The sequence below is a fragment of the Mercenaria mercenaria genome, chromosome 10, assembly GCF_021730395.1.
Source record: "Mercenaria mercenaria strain notata chromosome 10, MADL_Memer_1, whole genome shotgun sequence".
In the NCBI taxonomy this organism is placed as follows: Eukaryota; Metazoa; Mollusca; class Bivalvia; order Venerida; family Veneridae; genus Mercenaria; species Mercenaria mercenaria.
In genome coordinates this window covers 34,035,570-34,057,472 of record NC_069370.1, presented here as the reverse complement: position 1 = coordinate 34,057,472, position 21,903 = coordinate 34,035,570, and the positions used below count along the sequence as shown (strand labels likewise).

General features: G+C 35.5%; 1 protein-coding gene across 2 annotated transcripts; it reads left to right on the top strand.

The window, feature by feature from the left end:
• The first annotated feature begins 140 nt into the window (after nucleotides 1–140).
• On the top strand, nucleotides 141–14,965 carry LOC123559430 (charged multivesicular body protein 5-like). Of its 2 annotated transcripts, none has more exons than XM_045351246.2 (7): nucleotides 141–299; nucleotides 2,861–2,965; nucleotides 3,338–3,384; nucleotides 6,487–6,580; nucleotides 10,303–10,374; nucleotides 11,456–11,680; nucleotides 12,451–14,965. In XM_045351246.2, exons 1-7 carry the CDS (start codon nucleotides 231–233, stop codon nucleotides 12,499–12,501), a joined length of 663 nt encoding a protein of 220 aa, XP_045207181.1. In that variant the 5' UTR covers nucleotides 141–230; the 3' UTR covers nucleotides 12,502–14,965. The 2 variants fall into 2 exon arrangements, with proteins under 2 accessions (XP_045207181.1, XP_045207180.1); XM_045351245.2 differs by lacking the exon at nucleotides 6,487–6,580 and adding an exon at nucleotides 4,275–4,368.
• The last annotated feature ends 6,938 nt before the right edge of the window (nucleotides 14,966–21,903 follow it).

Sequence of the window (21,903 nt, the reverse complement as noted above, 5' to 3'; positions counted from 1 at the left end):
GTTTCTGCGATGTTTTGATTATTTTATTACTATAAATAACTTTTATTGAAATAAATGTAAAAATAATTGACGAAAATACAATGTATTGTGGAAAACAATGATTTAGTGTTTTGGAAATATAATTATTTCTCCGCAAAGGAAATGACGTAAAACTCATCCATGTTTACTTCCGCATTTTGACAAATTAACATTTTCTGTTGATTTTCAGCGAAAAACTATTAGCAGACAACATGAATCGTCTGTTTGGAAGATCAAAGCCAAAAGAACCAGCACCTAATCTTACAGATTGCGTTGCCAATGTATGTAATATATATTTTTGTGAAATCTGCGTAAGAAAGCAAATTGATATTTTGTTTGACACTCTTTTTCGCGATTATTTTGAAATAGCATAAAGCAGTGCTCTGTGAGTATTTAATCTATGTGTCAAGTAAATAACTATAGCTCAGTCTGTAGGTACTAGTCCAAATAATAGGACGTTTCGGGACAGCTTCTTAAATTGACTGTCACTGTCCCCGTCACATCTAAACTTATTCTGCATATTTCTGTTAGGAAATCACCAATGAAATCCATTGGGAACGTTTTCTGGTACATGTACAAAGTATTTGTAATGGATTACATCTCTGATAACGAATTTATGTTGACATAAAAGCATGAACTTGCCCGTCTGACATTTTATGAATATATATATTTTGTGTTTTGTTTCTGCAGTTTAGTGTCGTCGGCAGTATGCTGTTTATTGAAACCGATGTCGGGGTAGATACCTCCTCACACCTGTCATATCATATTTTTGAAGACTGAAGTCTATTATTTAAGAATTAAATTCAACCCATGCGAAGTTTCTATATGAATATTAATGTTTAATTTATTAAAGCATGTAAGTCTGACCAGTATATTTTGACTTTTTTGGATTTTTTAATGTCTTCGTTTTCCTAACAGTAAAATGCAGATTTGGGTAAGGCATAGAGGGATGACAACTAAAAAATACCAGATAATAAAATAAGTCATCCCAATAAGCCAAATGAGTAAGGCTATGTAGGTACATGATATTTCAAACATTCTCACGGGAAGCACAATTAAACTTTACAGGTGAACTAGACAGACAAAATTATCAAAACAGATTTCTTTGTACTTGAAAGCATTTAAGAGCAACTCAAAACCTAGTAAGTCTGTGGTATACCAGACCCTAGTCAGACAACAGCTGGAATATTGTTCCAAAGTCTAGTCTGCATAAACAATTTAACAAAACCTCAAATAGATCAAATAGAAGCAGTTCAAAAATGGGCTATATCTGACTTTGGCTGCACTTTCAGTGTCGCTGAAATGCTGTACTGTCTAAAACAGAGCAGGTTAGATCTCTGTCATTATAGATACACAACTTTATTCAAATCATCAGTTCGCAATGCCCATTGAAGATTATCTCATCCCACTTTAAAGGAAATCATGCCATTATGATGGGAATTATCATCCATTGTCCTAATTTCTGCAACCACTGACTATTTGTACATACACATTTTCCCCGAACTGTATCGCTGTATAGGTGGAATAGTCTCCCACCTGACATTCCCCTTCTTCTAACCCTTGAGTATTTCAGTGTTGCTTTTAAATAGCAGCATTGAACATGCTTACATTTGTAACCTCAATATTAACCTGGCTTTTCACCCCTTTAATCACTAACACATTTTCCTTCTTTTTATTTGGCCCAAATTCCTTTTGTTTCTACTAAAAATCTTTGTGGCATGATGCGCACAGAAGTGTCTACATCCTTGTAAAGTTATAGGCAGTATAGGGAGATAGATAGGGAAAGATTGGAAGAATATTTGAAGGCTGTGATTTGAGCCTAGCTATAAATTTTTACTCACCCCGTTAGTGTGATGTATGACACTCAATATAGGCCCGCTATAACATTACTTGATTAGTCTTATTTAAGTTAAGATTCATATAATCAGTTTATAGTACTCATAGAATTTCATGTAAGCAGCCCTTGGCTCAATCACCAGTTGACAAAACATAGATTTTCACTGAATTCACATTAATTAACTTTATTTTTCCATATTTTTTAAGGCCATCTAATTTAAGGAAATTGTTTAAAAAAAATTTAGTCTAGATATAATCAATAATTGTATCATCTAGCCTTCCATTATCAAAGCTAGTAAATGATTCCGTAGACAGGCCTGTTCCAGTTGTTTCAATGGCATCTGATGTTTGTAGCAAGAATCTTTTTCCCTGTTTATAGGTTCTTTGAAATCATTTTCTTTGACTTGCAATTCATTGACATTTGATTCCATGACTGTGAATTCATTTTCCATCAAAACTTGTTACACCTGTCTTTGTTGTTCACTCCCTGATTGTCTCTCTGGGCTGGCAGAACAGTATGAGATTTATTTTAACAACACATACTGTTTGGCTTTGGGCAAGAACATTTTTCTGTTGGGAGTATTTCGTCTGTATATTTTTTCTGTGACATCTATAAAAAAAACATCTGAGATTCATGGCAAACACATTTTTCTCTGTTTCTGTTAATTTCTTGGCTGCATTTGTGTGATCTACTTTGTGGGAGCAATTCTTTCACATAGTACCGGTATTAAAATGAATGAAGTCTAAGGTTTTTATCGTGAAACTATTGTTTTGTAGCTTTCAGCTGAACTACGGTATCTTGAATATTAATAATTTCTTTTGAAGCTTTAAGACCTAATCATTCTTCTTGTAATGCATAATTTTCTTCACTGTCCTGGCTTCCGTCTGTAGTAGGTTTCAAGCCTATTTGGCATTGCTGTTTATGCATAGTAGTGACATAATATCATTCATGTATAAATGCTTTATATTTTAACTAATCATATTTCTTTCATTTTCGTATGTGCAGATTGACTCAAGAGGTGAATCAATTGATAAGAAAATAGCAAGACTGGATGCAGAATTAAAAAAATACAAAGATCAAATGGCGAAAATGAGAAATGGTCCCGCAAAGGTACTTGTATAGTTGTTTGTTTCTTGTATTTTTTTGAAACCTTAACAGAGGCATGTTTTCGTAAAATTTTCAAATTTTTAAAAAAAATTATGGTATTTGTAGATAACATTATAGTTCATTTCTTTTATTAAAAGACCCCTGTGTATTGCAGATATACTGTACCCAACAGACAAATAAAACTTAGAAACATTAGTTGCAATGGAAACAGAAGTCATATAACTAATAATTATTGTAGATTACAAGTACATTTTCGTGGGTATCTACGGTAACTGTAAGTTAGGTGGGAACAGGATACTTTGAACTTCATTGAAATTCTGTAATTTTTGTTTCGTTTAGAAAATCTCAATAGATTTGTTTTGTCTTCTATTTAAGAACTCAGTAAAACAGAAAGCTATGAGGGTTTTGAAGCAGAAGAAAATGTAAGTATCACATAATTGTGGTAAAGTTTAAACTGTTTTCTCACTAAACTTCTGATTCTTAAATGATACATTGAAGATGAAAAATATATATATCCAGAAGAAATTATTGCCAGTCAGAGACAACTAAATATCTAGACCTGTTTCTTTCTTCCTAGTATTTTGATGTTAATATCCAAAGATGTAAATATGTTCTCAAAAATTTGTCTTACGGCAGTGAAGATGGATATTCTGTATATACAATTAAAACTTGATCTCTCCAACTCGCAAAATTCCAAAGACATTTTCAAGTCCCGTCCCAAAAACCGCACAAAATACCAGTTTGAGTCAAATTTAGGTTATTTCAAAGTAAAACCACGATCTCATGGAAATTCAGCTGTATATGTCTTTAAAGTGAAGATATCAGAAGGGAGAAAAATATTCTGTTTTTGTTGATGTTCTTCTTTTTTTTGAAAAGTTTTATTAAATGTTGCCATGCCTCCCATTAAGGCTGGAGGAAAATATCAAGGAGAGCTAGTTAAATTTAGACATAGGGTATTCAGATTCAAATTCTGTGTCATTTTAAACCAAAATTATTAAAGCTGGAATGAGTTCATAATTTTGATGGTAAAATGCGACAAAGTGAGTGCATTTGTGATTCAGTTTGTCAAGAGATGAATTATGGTTCATCGCAAGCAGGGAGGTAGCCAGACAGAAAAAAAAAACACACACACACAAGCAAAATCTTTAAATGTTTTGTTTCTTTTTTAAAATGATTTTCAGATAAGCAAAGAGACTGCATGTGCATGTCTTCTAATACAAAACTTGCAAAATTACAGTCTTGTTGTACAAGCAGGCATAATTGTTTAGTATTGTCGTTTGGTACGGTATTATACATGTAATTTATATTGAAGGTATGAACAACAGCGAGAAAATTTGTCCAACCAGTCATTCAATATTGGACAGCAAGACTTTAATATACAACAGCTCAAAGATACCAAATCAACTGTAAATATGAACTTTATCTATAAATAAAGGCCAAACAATAGTAAACTGTGTTTGTGTGTAGGTAGAAATTTAGTACACTCACTGTACTTAAAAGGCCTTATCTTGTTTTTTTTAGCTCACCTGTCACAAAGTGACAAGGTGAGCTTTTGTGATCGCGCGGTGTCCGTCGTCCGTCCGTCCGTGCGTCCGTAAACTTTTGCTTGTGACCACTCTGGAGGTCACATTTTTTATGGGATCTTTATGAAAGTTGGTCAGAATGTTCACCTTGATGATATCTAGGTCAAGTTCGAAACTGGGTCATGTGCCATCAAAAACTAGGTCAGTAGGTCTAAAAATAGAAAAACCTTGTGACCTCTCTAGAGGCCATAATTTTCAATGGATCTCCATGAAAATTGGTCAGAATGTTCATCTTGATGATACCTAGGCCAAGTTCAAAACTGGGTCACGTGCGGTCAAAAACTAGGTCAGTAGGTCTAAAAATAGAAAAACCTTGTGACCTCTCTAGAGGCCATATATTTCACAAGATCTTCATGAAAGTTGGTCAGAACGTTCACCTTGATGATATCTAGGTCAAGTTCGAAAGTGGGTCACGTGCCGTCAAAAACTAGGTCAGTAGGTCAAATAATAGAAAAACCTTGTGACCTCTCTAAAGGCCATATTTTTCATGGGATCTGTATGAAAGTTGGTCTGAATGTTCATCTTGATGATATCTAGGTCAAGTTTGAAACTGGGTCACGTGCCTTCAAAAACTAGGTCAGTAGGTCTAAAAAAAGAAAAACCTTGTGACCTTTCTAGAGGCCATATATTTCACAATATCTTCATGAAAATTGGTCAGAACGTTCACCTTGATGATATCTCGGTCAAGTTCTAAACTGGGTCACGTGCCATCAAAAACTAGGTCATGAGGTCAAATAATAGAAAAACCTTTTGACCTCTCTAAAGGCCATATTTTTCATGGGATCTGTGTGAAAGTTGGTCTGAATGTTCATCTTGATGATATCTAGGCCAAGTTCGAAACTGGGTCACGTGCGGTCAAAAACTAGGTCAGTAGGTCTAAAAATAGAAAAACCTTGTGACCTCTCTAGAGGCCATATATTTCATGAAATCTTCATGAAAATTTGTCAGAATGTTCACCTTGATGATATCTAGGTCAAGTTCGAAAGTGGGTCACGTGCCATCAAAAACTAGGTCAGTAGGTCAAATAATAGAAAAACCTTGTGACCTCTCTAAAGGCCATATTTTTCATGGGATCTGTATGAAGGTTGGTCTGAATGTTCATCTTGATGATATCTAGGTCAAGTTTGAAACTGGGTCACGTGCCTTCAAAAACTAGGTCAGTAGGTCTAAAAATAGAAAAACCTTTTGACCTTTCTAGAGGCCATATATTTCACAAGATCTTCATGAAAATTGGTCAGAACGTTCACCTTGATGATATCTAGGTCAAGTTCTAAACTGGGTCACATGCCGTCAAAAACTAGGTCAGTAGGTCAAATAATAGAAAAACCTTGTGACCTCTCTAAAGGCCATATTTTTCATGGGATCTTTGTGAAAGTTGGTCTGAATGTTCATCTTGATGATATCTAGGTCAAGTTTGAAACTGGGTCACGTGCCTTAAAAACTAGGTCAATAGGTCAAATAATAGAAAAACCTTGTGACCTCTCTAGAGACCATATTTTTCAATGGATCTTCATGAAAATTGGTCAGAATTTTTATCTTGATAATATCTAGGTCAAGTTCAAAACTGGGTCACATGAGCTCAAAAACTAGGTCACTATGTCAAATAATAGAAAAAACGATGTCATACTCAAAACTGGATCATGTGGGAAGAGGTGAGCGATTCAGGACCATCATGGTCCTCTTGTTCCTGTTTGTGAAACTTACAACATCATTGAAATAGCTCAGACTGTTATAATATAAACCTCTTTAATTTGGTCAGGTTTTGTTACTTTTGGGCTCCATCCAGTATCATGAATTTTTGAAGCAGAAATTCAAAAGTTTTTAGAGAACTTTGACATTTCCACCTGAGAACCACACAGAGTACTGTTTTTGGCCTAATTTGTCTGGGTGCATGTTGCACTTTCAATATTGTATGTAATGCATGCTGTATGGTATTCACAGGTATGAACAACAGAGAGAAAATTTAGCAAACCAGTCATTTAATATTGAACAGCAACATTTTGCTATCCAAGAGCTTAAAGATACAAAAGTCACTGTAAGTTGTTCAGAACGTGTGTGTGTGAGAGACACTACAGTCAGTTTTAGGGTTTGAGTTGATTTTTGTCTTTTTCATACCTACCTAGTTCTAGCATATACTTACATGTTCTTGTAATTACTCATCGTGTTTTTTTTTCTATGAGCTCAGCTGTATTCCTCAAAGTCTTAAATAAACAAACTACATTACAACTATTATTGGTCAGCCGGCTTAGCACAGTAGGGAGAGTGCAGATCTATGGATCACAGTGTCTTGAGTTTGATCTTCATAGCGTACTGTGAAATCATTTAATTTCGTGGGCATGAAATTTCGTGGTTTTGGTCAAAATGGGAATTTCGTGGGGATATGAATTTGTGGATTACAACTTTTGAACATAAAGTGAATAGGAATTTTACTTGTTCGTTGGGATTAAATTTCATGGATGATTCAACCACGAAATCCACGAAAATTAGTCCCCCACGAAAATTAATGATTTCACAGTATGTTCTTCATTATCATTTGATACAAGACATTTTGTCTGAAGCCATTTTGTCTTTTACCTCTGATTCATGTGTAGGAGTTGGCATTTACTTGAGGAAGACATGTATAGAGTCCAGAAACACTTGTTAGGTTAACTACTCACAGAACAGAAATACTGTTGAAAAACAAAACAAAAAAAAATGTTGTTATATGATTTGAAATACCAAGCATGAACTAGTCAGCTGTTAATGGTTTTACTTCCCTTTTAAATTTGAAGCAATGAAACAGTGCACAATAACTTACTAAGATAAAATTGAGTTGTGCTGCAGTTAGAGTAGGCTCCCCACCCAATAAAACTGAAACTTGACTGGAAAACACCAGAAAGTTTCTGAAGAACCAGTGTATTATAAACAAAGTGAAAAAAATTGTTTGTATTTTAAAGGTTTTGATGAATACAGCTCAGTTTATTGCACTTTCACTGATCTGTTTCTTTTTCATGTCAGATTTATATCCTTTAATTGTTTTTATACATGTAGTTTACAAATTTGTTCTTGGCATTAACACAGCCTTCAAATGTTCCCTTTATAGTTCAATTTTTAAATTCTAGCATTTTTTCTGCCTGTTTAACTCTATACTAACTATCAGATTCTCTTGTTTGATTATTACCTCTCATAGAGATTTGACAGGTAACTTTGGTAGATTCCTAACCAATAAGCATGTAAATACAGATAACTTTAGTAAATTCCTAACCAATAAACATGCAGTAATTATATTTTTTTTTAACTGAACAAACTGTTCCTGTAACCTGAAATTCTTACAGTTCAGGTAGTGGATGCATAAAGACAGTTGGCAAATTATGTATACTCTGATGGGCTCAGCAGTCTTTTTTATGCCCCCACTTTTGTGGGGGGGCATATAGATTTGCCCTTGTCCCTCCGTCCGTCCTTCCTTCTGTCCGAGCTCACATTTGCATACTTAGGTGGCTATAGGAACAATAGGTAACTGTACTTTTTCTTTGATGTCATTCATTCCGTAAGGCTTTTATGTGGCTATTTTTCTCTTACGTGGCTAAAAGAACAATAGAGAGAACAAAAGAGTAGCCACATAAGTATCCATATGTAGGAACGTTCGTCCTCTGTCCGTCCGTCCTTCTGAGAATGTTGTGTCGCGCCTAGCTCCAAAAGTATTTGACCTAGAGTCACAAAACTTTACAGGAATGTTGGTCAGCATGTGTAGTTATGCACTGGGGTTTCACGTCCGGATTCATTCAGTCGTGTAGGAGTTATGGCCCCTGACTAAGTAAAAAATTGGTCATTTTAATGTTGTGTCGCATGTAGCTCCAAAAGTATTTGACCTAGAGTCACCAAAGTTTACAGGAATGTTGGTCAGCATGTGCAGTTGTGCACCTGGGGTTTCGCATCCGGATTCATTCAGTTGTGTAGGAGTTATGGCCCCTGACTTAGTTAAAAATTGGTCATTTTAATGTTGTGTCGCGCCTAGCTCCAAAAGTATTTGACCTAGAGTCACCAAAGTTTACAGGAATGTTGGTCAGCATGTGCAGTTGTGCACCTGGGGTTTCGCGTCCGGATTCATTCAGTCATGTAGGAGTTATGGCCCCTGACTTAGTTAAAAATTTGTCATTTTAATGTTGTGTAGCGCGTAGCTCCAGAAGTATTTGACCTAGAGTCACCAAAGTTTACAGGAATGTTGGTCAGCATGTGCAGATGTGCACCTGGGGTTTCACATCCAGATTCATTCAGTATTGTAGGAGTTACGGCCCCTGACCTAGGAAGAAAATTGTGTCCTTTGTCATGTAGTGCGGGCATCTGTGTCCCATGGACACATTTCTAGTTTTTTTATGGAAAGCTTTGTGCACATTGAGCTACATTTACGTCAGAAAAATGCAGAATTGCTGACTGTCATAGTAAGTGGGATTCACTACCTTAATGAAGAGCTGGGGAGTCATGGTCTAGTGGTTAAAGTGTTGGTCGCTCAACCTGAAGGTTCTTTTTTTAAGCCCCGCTGGTTTCATGATCGCTCCTTCTCATATGACACCAGTACTGGCTTTTCCAGGAAGTTGACTTGAGAGTTGTTCAAATAAGCTTGAAGTTTTCATGTTAATTGAGCTAAAATGAATTAGTATAAACTAAGGAGCTGATACGAACTCCAAAGAATATGTCTTTGATATGTAATATAATCATTGACTCAGCAATGTTCTTAAATATTGGCAGTTTTCTTAAATATCGTCACAGTCAGCGTTTAAATGTAATAACCATAAACAAGTTTTGTAATCTTAGATTTGATAATAGTCGTGGCCTTTATGTCATACCACCAGGCTTTGCATTTGGCAGGCAGTGAGACATTTTTATAGTATATCTGCTAACTTTTACAACTGGTATAAGATTACCTGTTGAACTGGGCATGAATATTTAGAAAAATTAAGCCATTGTGAATCAAATATACATTACCTATATTAAGCCTACTTATAGATTGTATTGTTTTTGTGCCTCTATTTCTTGATAATGTCGAAGGCTTAGTTTTCAAATTCAAATTAGTATGCTCACATTAGAAAGATCTATGTAAGAACGTCACACATTTTTTCATGCAGAAATTAAGCCAGAGTCTGAAGTGCATTAGATTATGATATATTATTCAACCATTTTCATTTCAACCAGCTTTATTCTCCTTAAAGATAATTCAGGGAAACCGCATAGACACTTTGGTTCATTTATTACCTTTAGCCTGCTGACAGCAAGTAGTTGTGCCTTTGCGACCAGTGCAGACCAAGATCAACCTGCACATCATCATCTTGGTCTACACTATTCGCTATTCAGTCAGTAAATTTTTAGTGAACATCAGTTAAAATAACAAAGCAAGACCAGACTATTTAGCTTACAATAATGCACTTCTCGACAATGCAGCCCAGGTCTGTGCTTCAGCTAAATTGTGTGTTAACAGCTCATGTGATGAAAGAAGTAATATTGTAATATAAAATACATGGATGTGTTTTAACCCTTACCATGCTAAATTTCTATAATGAACTTGTCCATCTTTCAATTCGGACAGAACCATTAACTGTTAAAAGGGGTGCTCACCAAAAATATACTGACAGAATGGTGAACAGTGCAGATCATGATTTACACTGGTTGCAAAGGCAGAATCAGTCGTGTCCAGCATGATGAGGATTAAAGTTGGGATAATCAAATTCTTAATAATTTCCACTTGTCTTCTATTATAATTGAGTTCTGATCATTTTCTTGCAGGTTGATGCAATGAAAGTTGGAGTAAAAGAATTCAAGAAGGCATACAAACATGTTGATATTGATCAAATCGAGGTATGTTATTATTCTTATACTCAAGTCAGTCTATAAAAAGATGTACACAGATTAACTAAAAGGCTGGATTCAAATCGGTCTATTCATAATTTTAACATGTCCGAAACATTTCCGTAGCCAGGAAATCCATGAAAATTAGTCCCTAAGTACACAGTATACCTTAACTTGTTGATGTAACTTTAAGTCCAAAAGACTTTATAGATAAATATATTAAATAATAACCATCCTTAAAATGGATGCACAGTTGGAACAAGTTCAGTGTTCTCTAATGTTTACTCTTTAATTGGCCACACTGAGTATAATTTTACAACTTTAAGATATAGTATAGTGACACTAGATTACAATTTAAATTAAACATTTACATAGGATTAGCATATTTACTGTAAATATACTGTTTTTATACGCCCGAAGGGAGGGTATTATGTCATGATGCCGGTGTCCGTCTGTTCGTCCATCCATTAGCAATTGCATGTCCGCTGTGTAACTCTTGAAACCCTTGAAGGATTTTGAAGAAACTTGACACAAATGTTCACCTCATCAAGACGACGTGCGGAGTGCATGTTTTGGATGGCTCGCTTCAAGTTCAAGGTCACACTTAGGGGTCAAAGGTCATATGATTTTGTTTTGTGTCCACTCAGTAACTCTTGAACTGCGTGAAGGATTTTAAAGAAAGTTGGCACAAATGTTCACCACATCGAGATGACATACAGAGCGCATGTTTCGGATGGCTCACTTTAAGGTCAAGGTCACACTTAGGGGGTCAAAGGTCATACCTTCGGACATATATTGCTCCGCATTACGGTGCTCTTGTTATGTAAATGTTTAAGTAAATATAAGGACATGATGTGACTAAAACGTTAACAAAAGCTTACAAAGGGTAATATTTACTTATAAGTTGACAGTTTGATCTGGAGAACTTTGTGTATCATGCATGACATAAAAATTTCCCGTTAGCCTAAGTATCTGCAGATAAAACATACCTCTGTTAACAACTCTTGCAAACAGCAAATAAAGAGGTAGAAATTTTTCTTCCAGCTAAAACAGGTTCTTTTTACAGAGTTTGCCATTTAATATATTTTAGAATCTTCAAGATGAGCTGGAAGACCTTACAGAACAGTCAAGCGAAATACAGGAAGTTATGGGAAGAAGTTATGGAATGCCCGAGGTAGACGATGATGAGTTGGAAGCGGAACTTGATGCATTAGGTGATGAGATAGGACTGGATGAAGATACTTCATATTTAGACGAGGCTGTTTCAACTCCATCTGTACCTACCAGCGAACCTGGAGCAGATAGCGCAAGAGGGGTATGTAACTTCTTTAATCTTTCAGATAAATAGTTTACTACAAGTCCTGATGAAGAAACAACCAGTTAGGACCAGTGAAAAGTATTTCATCTTAATTTTATTGTAAAGAACTGAGTAAGAAGGCTATTGCTGAACTGCTTTGTTCTGATGCTGAAAAAAATACCTTGGTTATTAATTGTAATATAGAAGCTGAAAAAAACACATTAGTAATATAAATGCTGAAAAAAAATTTAGTTATTAGTAGTAATATAGATTGTGAAAAAACAACAACATAAGTAATTAGTAGTTATAGTTATTATTTGAGCCGTGCCATGACAAAACCAACATAGTGGGTGTGCGACCAGCATGGATCCAGACCAGCCTGCGCATCTGCGCAGTCTGGTCAGGCTCCATGCTGTTCGCTTTTAAAGCCTATTGGAATTGGAGAAACTGTTAGCGAACAGCATGGATCCTGACCAGACTGCGCGGATGCGCAGGCTGGTCTGGATCCATGCTGGTCGCAAAGCCACTATGTTGGTTTTCCCATGGCACGGCTCATTTATGGTTTGTCAGCTACATGTAAGCTACATGTTCATTTGACTCCTCCAACCAGTACCATTAGCAAATTAAATTGATAGAAAAACACATTTAACAATATCATTTTGCACAGATATACACTGAAATATATTGTGAACATTTTAAATATCTCGAATTATCTCTTATTTTTCTCAGATAAACAATGAAATATATTGCGAATATTTCACAAATCTCGAATTATCTCTATATTTCAGGACAGCGTTCCAGTGGACGAATTTGGATTGCCTCAGATTCCCGCCAAATAGTCCAAAGACTGCCTAAAACTGTTGTGATATTTAAAATTATTTGTGTAGAAAAAGACATTACACCATAGTTCATTGTGTAAATTACTATTCAACACAGTTTACTCATTCATCATTTATGTGTTAATCATAAAATGGACTGCTTGTATATAGGCAACACATTTAACCTTCCTGGCATGTTTTAATATGTACTTTTGCCAGCATGCAGTTTGGCAAAAAAAAAAAGAGAGGGCAAACGGTTGTTTTATTTGTACTGTTATTTGAAAATACATACTGAAGCAGCCATCTTTATGTGTTGATAACATATGGTCAAAGTATGTCAATTTATGCTTCTGTCAGGAAGTCTATGTCTACAGTAGATAGATGATATGTTTGCTTCAGTGTAAGATTGAAATATCTTTTACAAGTGAACACCAGATGCAATATTTTCACAAGTGGCATACCCGGAAGTGAATGTAAGATATGGTATTCATGAATGAAAGATATTTTAATCTTACATGTGAAACAAACAAATTTTATTTCATGTTTTGACTCATTTTATAGTTTCTTACCAGCAAAAAATATATTTGATATTTTCACTGCGAAAATTCCAGGTATATTTCACTCTAATGTTTTTCCATAATTCACTGAAAAACACGTAATAATATCTTGGATTTTTTGCCAGGGATGAAAAAGAATTGTTAGTGACATTATATTAGTTGAGTTAATTTATTAAGAACGAAGTGTTCTTAGAGTTTTGTAACTTACGGAATTTTGTAACTTACAAGTGTAATAGGGTGTTGATATTTGTGATCTTCTACAGATTCAGTCATCATTTTGCCTGAGTAATATTGTACATAGGTGCGCATTATACATGAATATCTTTGGTAACTCAGCTCATTAAACCAGGGATTTTCTCTATTAGCATTGTCGATAAAAGTTGGTGGATTAAATGTTTTCAGTAGCTGAACTGAACACAGCCAGGCTCCAAGGTTATATAAACTGAGTTTGGGAACCAGTCTCAGTTTGCAGCCTCTCCATTGGTCAGTTTCAAACATATGCATGGAAACAACCAATCATATCATGGTTTTTTTGAGACTGGTCCCCTTATTCAGCTTTATAACCTATTCATATTGGAAAAGTGATTCACCTTATTATCAAAGTAACTGAAATCATTAAAGAAGTCTGTATATTGAAGTTAACACATTCATTCTAACTTTGAACAAAATCTTCTTTTTAATCGAACAATACACTTATTTTGATAATTATAGATTCAACTTCTTGAAATATCATGTGTCAACTTTTATATACCTGAAAATAAAAGGAAAAATAACAAGCACTGGTAATTTTTGCATGTAAACTTGTATGAAATGATATTTTACCTTGATGAACTTTTTCAGTTTACTTCCAGTCAAGATGACAGTTTGTAATGTTCAAGAAATGCATGCTAATTTTTTTTTTAGGTTTTAGTTCTATTATAGTCAGTTTTAGCTAGCCTGCCCAACATATATACTACATTTAAATTCAACTTTGACCATTCATTATTAAAAAATAAGGGTTTTCTAAAAGAAGTCATTATGGAATAAAACTTTGTTACAGAAAGTTGTAGAACAGGCGTTTTATATAAGATGAAAAAAATTTTTTCTCTTAAATAGTTTTTTTTCATATATTTTCATATATAAAAGTAGCTTTGAAGAATAATCGGAGAAGACAGGGTGTATTAACATCTTAAGAACAATAAGTTTAAAAGTGTTTAAACACAGTGATAAGCCACAATAATTCTGAGAAGCAGCTGATTTGCATAGTCTTAAAACTAGGGTATCAGATCAAAGTGGTTAGTTGAAATAGTAGCATTTGTGTACATTTCTGTTATAACATCTGGTTTTTAAAAATATTTTGAATGGAGTACATGTCAGAATTCCAACAGATATGTGTTTTCATATGGTTTGTTCTATTTATTGTTTAAAAGTTCAAATTTAAAAGACAATAGGATTCAAGAAGAGAAAAATATTCTGTTGTATTTTGAAAATAAAAGATTGTGCCATTTCTTTTATTTCATGTATATACATCGTATACATTAGAAAACATTTTACATGAATTGGCACAGATTCATTAGAAATCAAACAGTTAAACCTGTAAAAGCTGATAACATATCTGAAGATTTAAAAGCAGATATTTTCTTTCTTTGATGGCATAATTAATTTGTTAATAAACTTCCCAGGGGCAACAACTTCTGTACAAAGTGCAGAAAGCAGTTTTCGCCCCTGTATTGCTGTACAGAAGCTGCATTGTAACTGGGTGTTGCTCCACAACATTTTAAGAGGAGAGTAAGTAAGAGAATTTTCTATAATTTACTGTGTATATACGAGTATTTATTACATGCTAAATATGAGGGAGATGAAGAGCAGTGTTTTCATCTTTACTATTTAACTGTTAATAAATCTTTTTGTATTAAAATGATTGATGAAAATTAAAATATAAAAATGTTTTTGTGAGTTTGCTTATTTCTACCTCGATTTTAAGTAGGACCTTAGCTTGTTGGAAGAGCTTAGTTAAAAAAAGGCTGAAGTCCAATCAGTCTCTAGATTTACACAAATTAGCTGAAAGAATGGATTCAAATCAGTCTATAAATAGATTTACACACATCAGATGAAAGGCTGTATTCAGATCAGTCTATTAAAAGATTTACACACATAAGATATAAAAGACTGGATTCCAATCAGTCTATAAATAGATTTACACACAGGATTCCAATCAGTCTGTTAAAAGATTTACATACATAAGATAAAAGGCTGGATTCAAATCAGTCTATTTGAAGTTTTACGCACATCAGATAAAAAGCTGGATTCCGATCAGTCTATTAAAAGATTTACTCATTAGATAAATGGCTGGATTCCAATCAGTCTATTCAGCCCACCCACTTAGCTCAATAGGGAAAGCGCAGATCTACAGATCTCGGGGGTCATGAGTTCGAGCCCTGGGTGAGGCATATGTTCTCCCTGACGTTTTGATAAAAGACATTGTGTCTGAAATCATTCGTCCTCCACCTCTGATTCATGTAAGTTGGCAGTTACTTGCGGAGAACAGGTTTGTACTGGTACAGAATCCAGGAACACTTGTCAGGTTAACTGCCCACCGTTACATAACTGAAATACTACCGAAAACCAGCGTAAAACCCAAAACAAACAAACAAATTAAAAGATTCACACACATCAGATAAAAGGCTGGATTCAAATCAGCCTTTAAATAGATTTTACTAACATTAGATGAAAGGCTGCAGTCAGTCTTAAAAGACTTACACACATTAGATAAAATGCTGGATTCCAGTTAGTCTGTAAATAGATTTACACAGACTAGCTAAAAAGATTCAGACAATCTATTACTAGTGATAGATTTCCACTAAATTGAGTCAGCAAATAGGTCACCAAGTTCTAAGGTTATAACTGCATCATTGATTGGTTGTTTTTGAGGCCAGACTTTAAACTGACCAGTGAAAAGCTTTCTGTTAGACACTAGTATCAGTAAATAAAGTAACCTTTAATCAAATGCTTAAAATGTTGGGATCTTTAAAACATCACCTACACAATCTGTAATGATCTTGCAACATTGTTTTAAGTATTTTTTCTTCTCTACAGCACAAAAAGTGAACCAAAGCCAAGAATTTAACTGACTTCATCATGAACTAGATCAAGTTTAAACAAAAGAAATAATCCACTATTTTGAACCTTTAAACAGGAACAACCAAGCATTTAGTCCTTAATTTCGTTCAAACGATGTCCCCTTTCATTGCCAAAACAGATCAAATCATTCAGTCACATTGCAATGTTTAAAAAGGGATTTAGGGCTCACTATTTTTAGCTCACCTGAGCACGAAGTGCTCAAGGTGAGGTATTGTGACCGGTCATTGCCCGGCTTCTGTCGGGCATCGTCGTCAACATTTGCCTTGTGAACACTGTAGAGGCTACAGTTGTGACCCAATCTTTATGAAACTTGGTCAGAATATTTGTCTTGGTGTGATTTCTAGGTCAGGTTTGAAACTGGGTCATGTGGGGTCAAAAACTACATCAGTAGGCCAGAACATAGGAAAAGCTTGTGAACACTCTAGAGGCCACGTGATCAAATCTTTATGAAACATGGTGAGAATGTTTGTCTTGATCTCTAGGTCAAGTTTTAATCTGGGTCATGTAGGGTCAAAAAATAGGTCACCTGGTCAGATCTAAGGAAAAGCTTGTGAACACTCTAAAGGCCACAGTTGTGACTCAATCTTTATGAATCTGGTCAGAATGTTTGTCTTGATGATCTCTAGGTCAAGTTTGAAACTGGGTCATGTGTGGTCAAAAACTAGGTCAGTAGGCCAGATCATAGGGAAAGAACACTCTAGAGGCCACAGTTGTGACCCAATTTTTATGAAACTTGGTCAGAATGTTTAACTTGATAATCTCTAGGTCAGGTTTGAATCTGCCTTATGTGGGTTCAAAAACTAGGTCACCCCGTCAATTCAAAGGAAAAGTTTGTGAACATTCTAAAGGTCACAGTTGTGATTCAATCTTTACAAAAATTGGTCAAAATGTTTGTCTTGATGATCTCTAGGCAAGTTTGAAAATGGGTCATGTTGGGTCAAAAAAACTAGGTCACCAGGTCAAATCAAAAGAAAAGCTTGTGAACATTCTAGAGGCCACTGTTGTGACTCAATATTTATGAAACTTCAACAGAATGTTTGTCTTGATGATCTCTAGTTCAAGTTCTAATCTGGGTCATGTGTGGTCAAAAACTAGGTCACCCAGTTAAATCAAATGAAAAACGTGTGAACACTCTAGAGGCCACAGTTGTGACTCAGTCTTTATGAAACTTGATCAGAATGTTTGTCTTGAGGATCTCTAGGTCAAGTTTGAAACTGGGTCATGTGGGGTCAAAAACTAGGTCACCAGGTCAAATCAAAGGAAAAGCTTGTGAACATTCTAGAGACCAAACTCATGAGATTTGGTGAGAATGTTTGTCTTGATGACCTCTAGGTCAAGTTCAAATCTGGGTTATGCAGGGTCAAAAACTAGGTCACCCAGTCAAATCAAAGGAAATGCTTGTGAACATTCTAGAGGCCACAGTTGTGACTCAATCTTTATGAAACTTGGTCAGAATGTTTGTCTTAATGATCTCTAGGCCAAAGCGGAAATAGGGTAAAAAACTAGGTCACTATGTCAGATCAAAGGAAAATCTTGTTAACACTCTAGAGTCCACAGTTTAAGTTTGAAACTCATGAGAATTGGTCAAAATGTTTGTCTTGATGACCTCTAGGTCAAGTTCGAATCTGGGTTATGTGGGGTCAAAAACTAGGTCATCTGGCCAAATCATAGGAAAAGCTTGATAACACTTCAGATGCCACGTCTATAATCCTGTCTTCATGAATTTTGGTCAAAACGATGATCTTAATGATCTTTAGCCCAAGTTCGAATCTGGATCATTTGGGGCCAAAAACTAGGTCCCCTGTTAAAATCAAATGAAAACCTTATGCATGCAATAGGGGCTGCATTTTTCATTTGATTTGCATGAAACTTGGTCAGAATGTTTGTCAGCATGAAATCTCGAAAAAAAATTTATGTGGGTCATGTGGGGTGAAAAACTAGATCATCAGGTCAAATCAAAGAATAAGCCTGTTTACACCCTGGGGGAAGGGGGCATTCTTATGCCCCCGGCATCTACTGATGCGGGAGGCATATAGTGATTGTCCTGTCCGTCCGTCCGTTCGTTCGTCCGTCCGTACGAGGTTAACCAAATGGGAGCGTTTCGTCTAGCATCGATACCCCTTACTAGAATGACTTGATACTAATGCAGATGTAACCTGTGACCATTCCTCATCTTCAGACATCACCTGACCTCAGTTTGACCTTGACCTTGACCTCATTTTGGACATAGGTTGCTTTATACAGGCCATCTCTTGGTTAACCAAATGGGACCTTTTCGTCTAGCATCAATACCCCTTACTAGAATGACTTGATACTAATGCAGATGTAACCTGTGACCATTCCTCATCTTCAGACATCACCTGACCTCAGCTTGACCTTGAACTTGACCTCGTTTTGGACTTAGGTTGCTTTGTATCGACAAGGATGCCACCGGGGGCATCAAGCGTTTATTGAACGCAGCTTCTTGATTCTATCTCCATAATACTTGGTCAGAATGTTTGTTATTCTGAAGTCTTGGATGATTTTAAATCTGGGTCACGTAGGCTGAAAAACTAGGTCACTAGGTCAAATCAAAGGAAAAGCTTGTATACACTATAGAGGCCACTATTTTGCTTTGTCAGAATGTTTGTGTGTTTTCATGAAATGGACAAGTTCGAATCTGGGTCACGTGGGGTAAAAATCTAGGTCACTAGGTCAAATCAAAGAAAATGATTGTTTACATTCAAGGAGCCACGTTTTTTGTTCAATCTTAATGAAAATTGGTCAGAATATTTGTCTCCATGAAATCGCTAGGTAAAACATGTTTACACTGTTATGGTCTGTTACTCAGGTGAGCGACCTAGGGCCATTTTGACCCTCTTGTTTACATTATTAAATGGGACAGGAATATATCGCGATTCAAATATTGTATGTAGTACGAAAAGTAGTGCAGCTGGGTTTCTATTTTGCCTACTACACTCATTATATTAAAATTTCCTTGACTTGATGATTTCTCGTCTCCCCTGTTCTTCAGCTGAAGATTGAGGCATTTATGTCTCCTGTTTTGCGGTGTGTATTATAGGCCACTAGACATATATATAAAAGACAAAAATGTATGGTTAAAAAATTGTAAGTGTTATAGGATAAAATTCCTTTTGAAACCTCTTTCTTCTTTTAAAAATTCTTATTTTTGAGGTGTTTATTATATACTTTTCATGCATTTATTTGTATTTCAGTATTGTCAGTATACGTATAGACATAATTTAATCTTATTTTCTTGGATTTCGCGGTTGCGTTAACCCACGAAATGAAATCGCAACAAATGCTTACATATCTCATTCATTTTCTCATCAAAAAATGGAAATTCATGAATACATATCCCGAAAAAAATAACCGTTTTGGGCAAGACAACGAAATTGTATGCCCACGAAATTAAACGATATCACGGTATGCGTGGGACTTATAACGATTTTTTTCTTGAAATATGTTGTCCCCTGTAGCTCCGATTTGAGTAGCAATGACGTATTTATGATGTAGCCTATACTGACGAGGTATTAAGAAATTATTATTCCTTCTCTTGAGAAGGAATATTATAGTTTGGTTAGACACACTTGTCTGAGCTACTGATATCGAAAGCTGTTGTCATTACAAGCTGGCCAGACAAACTCCGTGACCCTAGAAATAACATCTGACGTTAAAACTATTCTTTCCTAATTGAGGCGACTCTTTGACTGAACGCGTCCATGGATTGCATATTACTAAACCCGAGGATGGTTGACTGATTCTTTTATTTCCTCCATTCTTGAAGAACATAACATATGTACAAACAAATTTACATGTAAACAACTAAATATTATCGTTATCTTCAAATGCATGGTTAATATGTGAAACAAACCCCATTGCGACCCTCTAATTACGTGTAACAAATTCACGCATCGAATCATAACGGATTGACCGGGTCAATGTCTTATTGCCGTATTTACTCAACTGAAAGTGGTAACAGATTTAATTTGTTGTTGGATTTAACAATTTATGTTAAATAATAACTAGCGTAAATACCTACTTGACATTTTTTGGCAGTATAAAACAGACATTGCAACCAAAATTTTACAAGATGATCATTTTATATTTATCTAGGTGTGCCCTAGAAGGAACTTTTGGTATGCTTTAACTTGTTAAACTATTTGATCGAAATCAATCCCACTTTACCTCCGTCTGCATGCAATATCCCTCGACCCATCATTCTGTTTATGTATAAAGCAAAAATCAAAGAGCGTGGATTATGTCTGCTTTGGTAAAACACTTTTTCTTTGAATGAGTTCTCACGCATCTTTCGTATTTGGAACACATGCCAACGAAAAATGAAAAGGAAACAATGGTATTGGTTTGATACTGTGTATTTGCCACTGGTCAGCGATATATTATCAGGCAAACTGGTGACTGTGTGTGCGGTGGTGTTGAGTGCGGGGGGGGGGGGGGGGGGGGGGGGGGCTGCTGCTATGATATATTTTAAGCACTTGTCGTATCCATAAATCTCCCGCATTGAGTGTACGCACGCAATTAAACCTATGTTAAACCTAACCCTAACCTTAATACGTGCGTACATCCAACAGGGGGACGATTTAATGTTGACGACTTTGGTCGTACGAGAGTCCGCCAGCCCAGAGCGTCCTGCATCGCTATACTAAATAAACACTTGACACTATCGCCCTCCGTTGTACCATATCTGTTTTGTGGAAGTTTCTTTCTGTGAATAGGCTCCATCCAACCTACGACCGGACAAATGATTTGTATACTAGTTGTTTAACATTATAAAGCACATTGTCTTATTAACATTGGTTTTTACCCTTACTAGTTAAGTGGTTTTTGTAAGAGAGATCTAAAGAGAGGTCTAAGCCAAGGTTTGGGAACAAATTCAAAGAAATGCAGAATATAGTTTATTATTAGGCCTATTTCTTCGTTCATCGACAGAAACGGCTGATTCGGACCAAATAATTTGGCTGATTCGGACCACATACTTTGAATAAAAGCAAATAATGACCATAAATTTTGGCTGATTCGGACCACAAACTTTTATTTAAGTGTCAATAATGGCCATACATTTTGATTAATTCAGCAGTGTCCAAGTAATAATGTTGATTATATGGATTAACTTGAAGCAAAGAGCTATAAAAATAAAGTACAAATTGTAACGCCATGTCTTTGCTTGAAGCAGGAAGGTCTAATAGGTTTAACACGCATTTAAATGGTGAAGAACAGAGCAATATCATAAACAACTATTTTCAGGCAACAGTTTACAGTTTTGACTTGCTATTTTCATTAAGATATGTCCTATTTTTTTTGTTCTAAATACTCTGAATCAACAAGGCAAATATCATGTAAAAACGACATCTTTCTCTCTGTGTAAGACAAAAGTCTAGATTTAGCCATTTTCACAGGGCGAAAAAAAACATTAATGTAGATATTTTCCATTTAAAAACAGATGCAAGTAATAATTTCATGGCAGAACTTTTGTTTTCAACAAAAAATTCAACAAATGCTATCCCAGATTTTCACTGAAAGGACGAGTTAAACTGTAAGGCGTACGTGCAGAATAACCTACGGCATACGCTTCGATTGGACGACAGCATAAGATAAGATAAATGCCGGTTTCCAGTCCCCGTATCAGTTGTTCCAGCTTAAAGTAAGGTTATAACAAGTTACTACGTAAAGCAGGTAAGAATTTTTGACAAGTTAAATGCATTATTTATGCATCTTAATAAACACT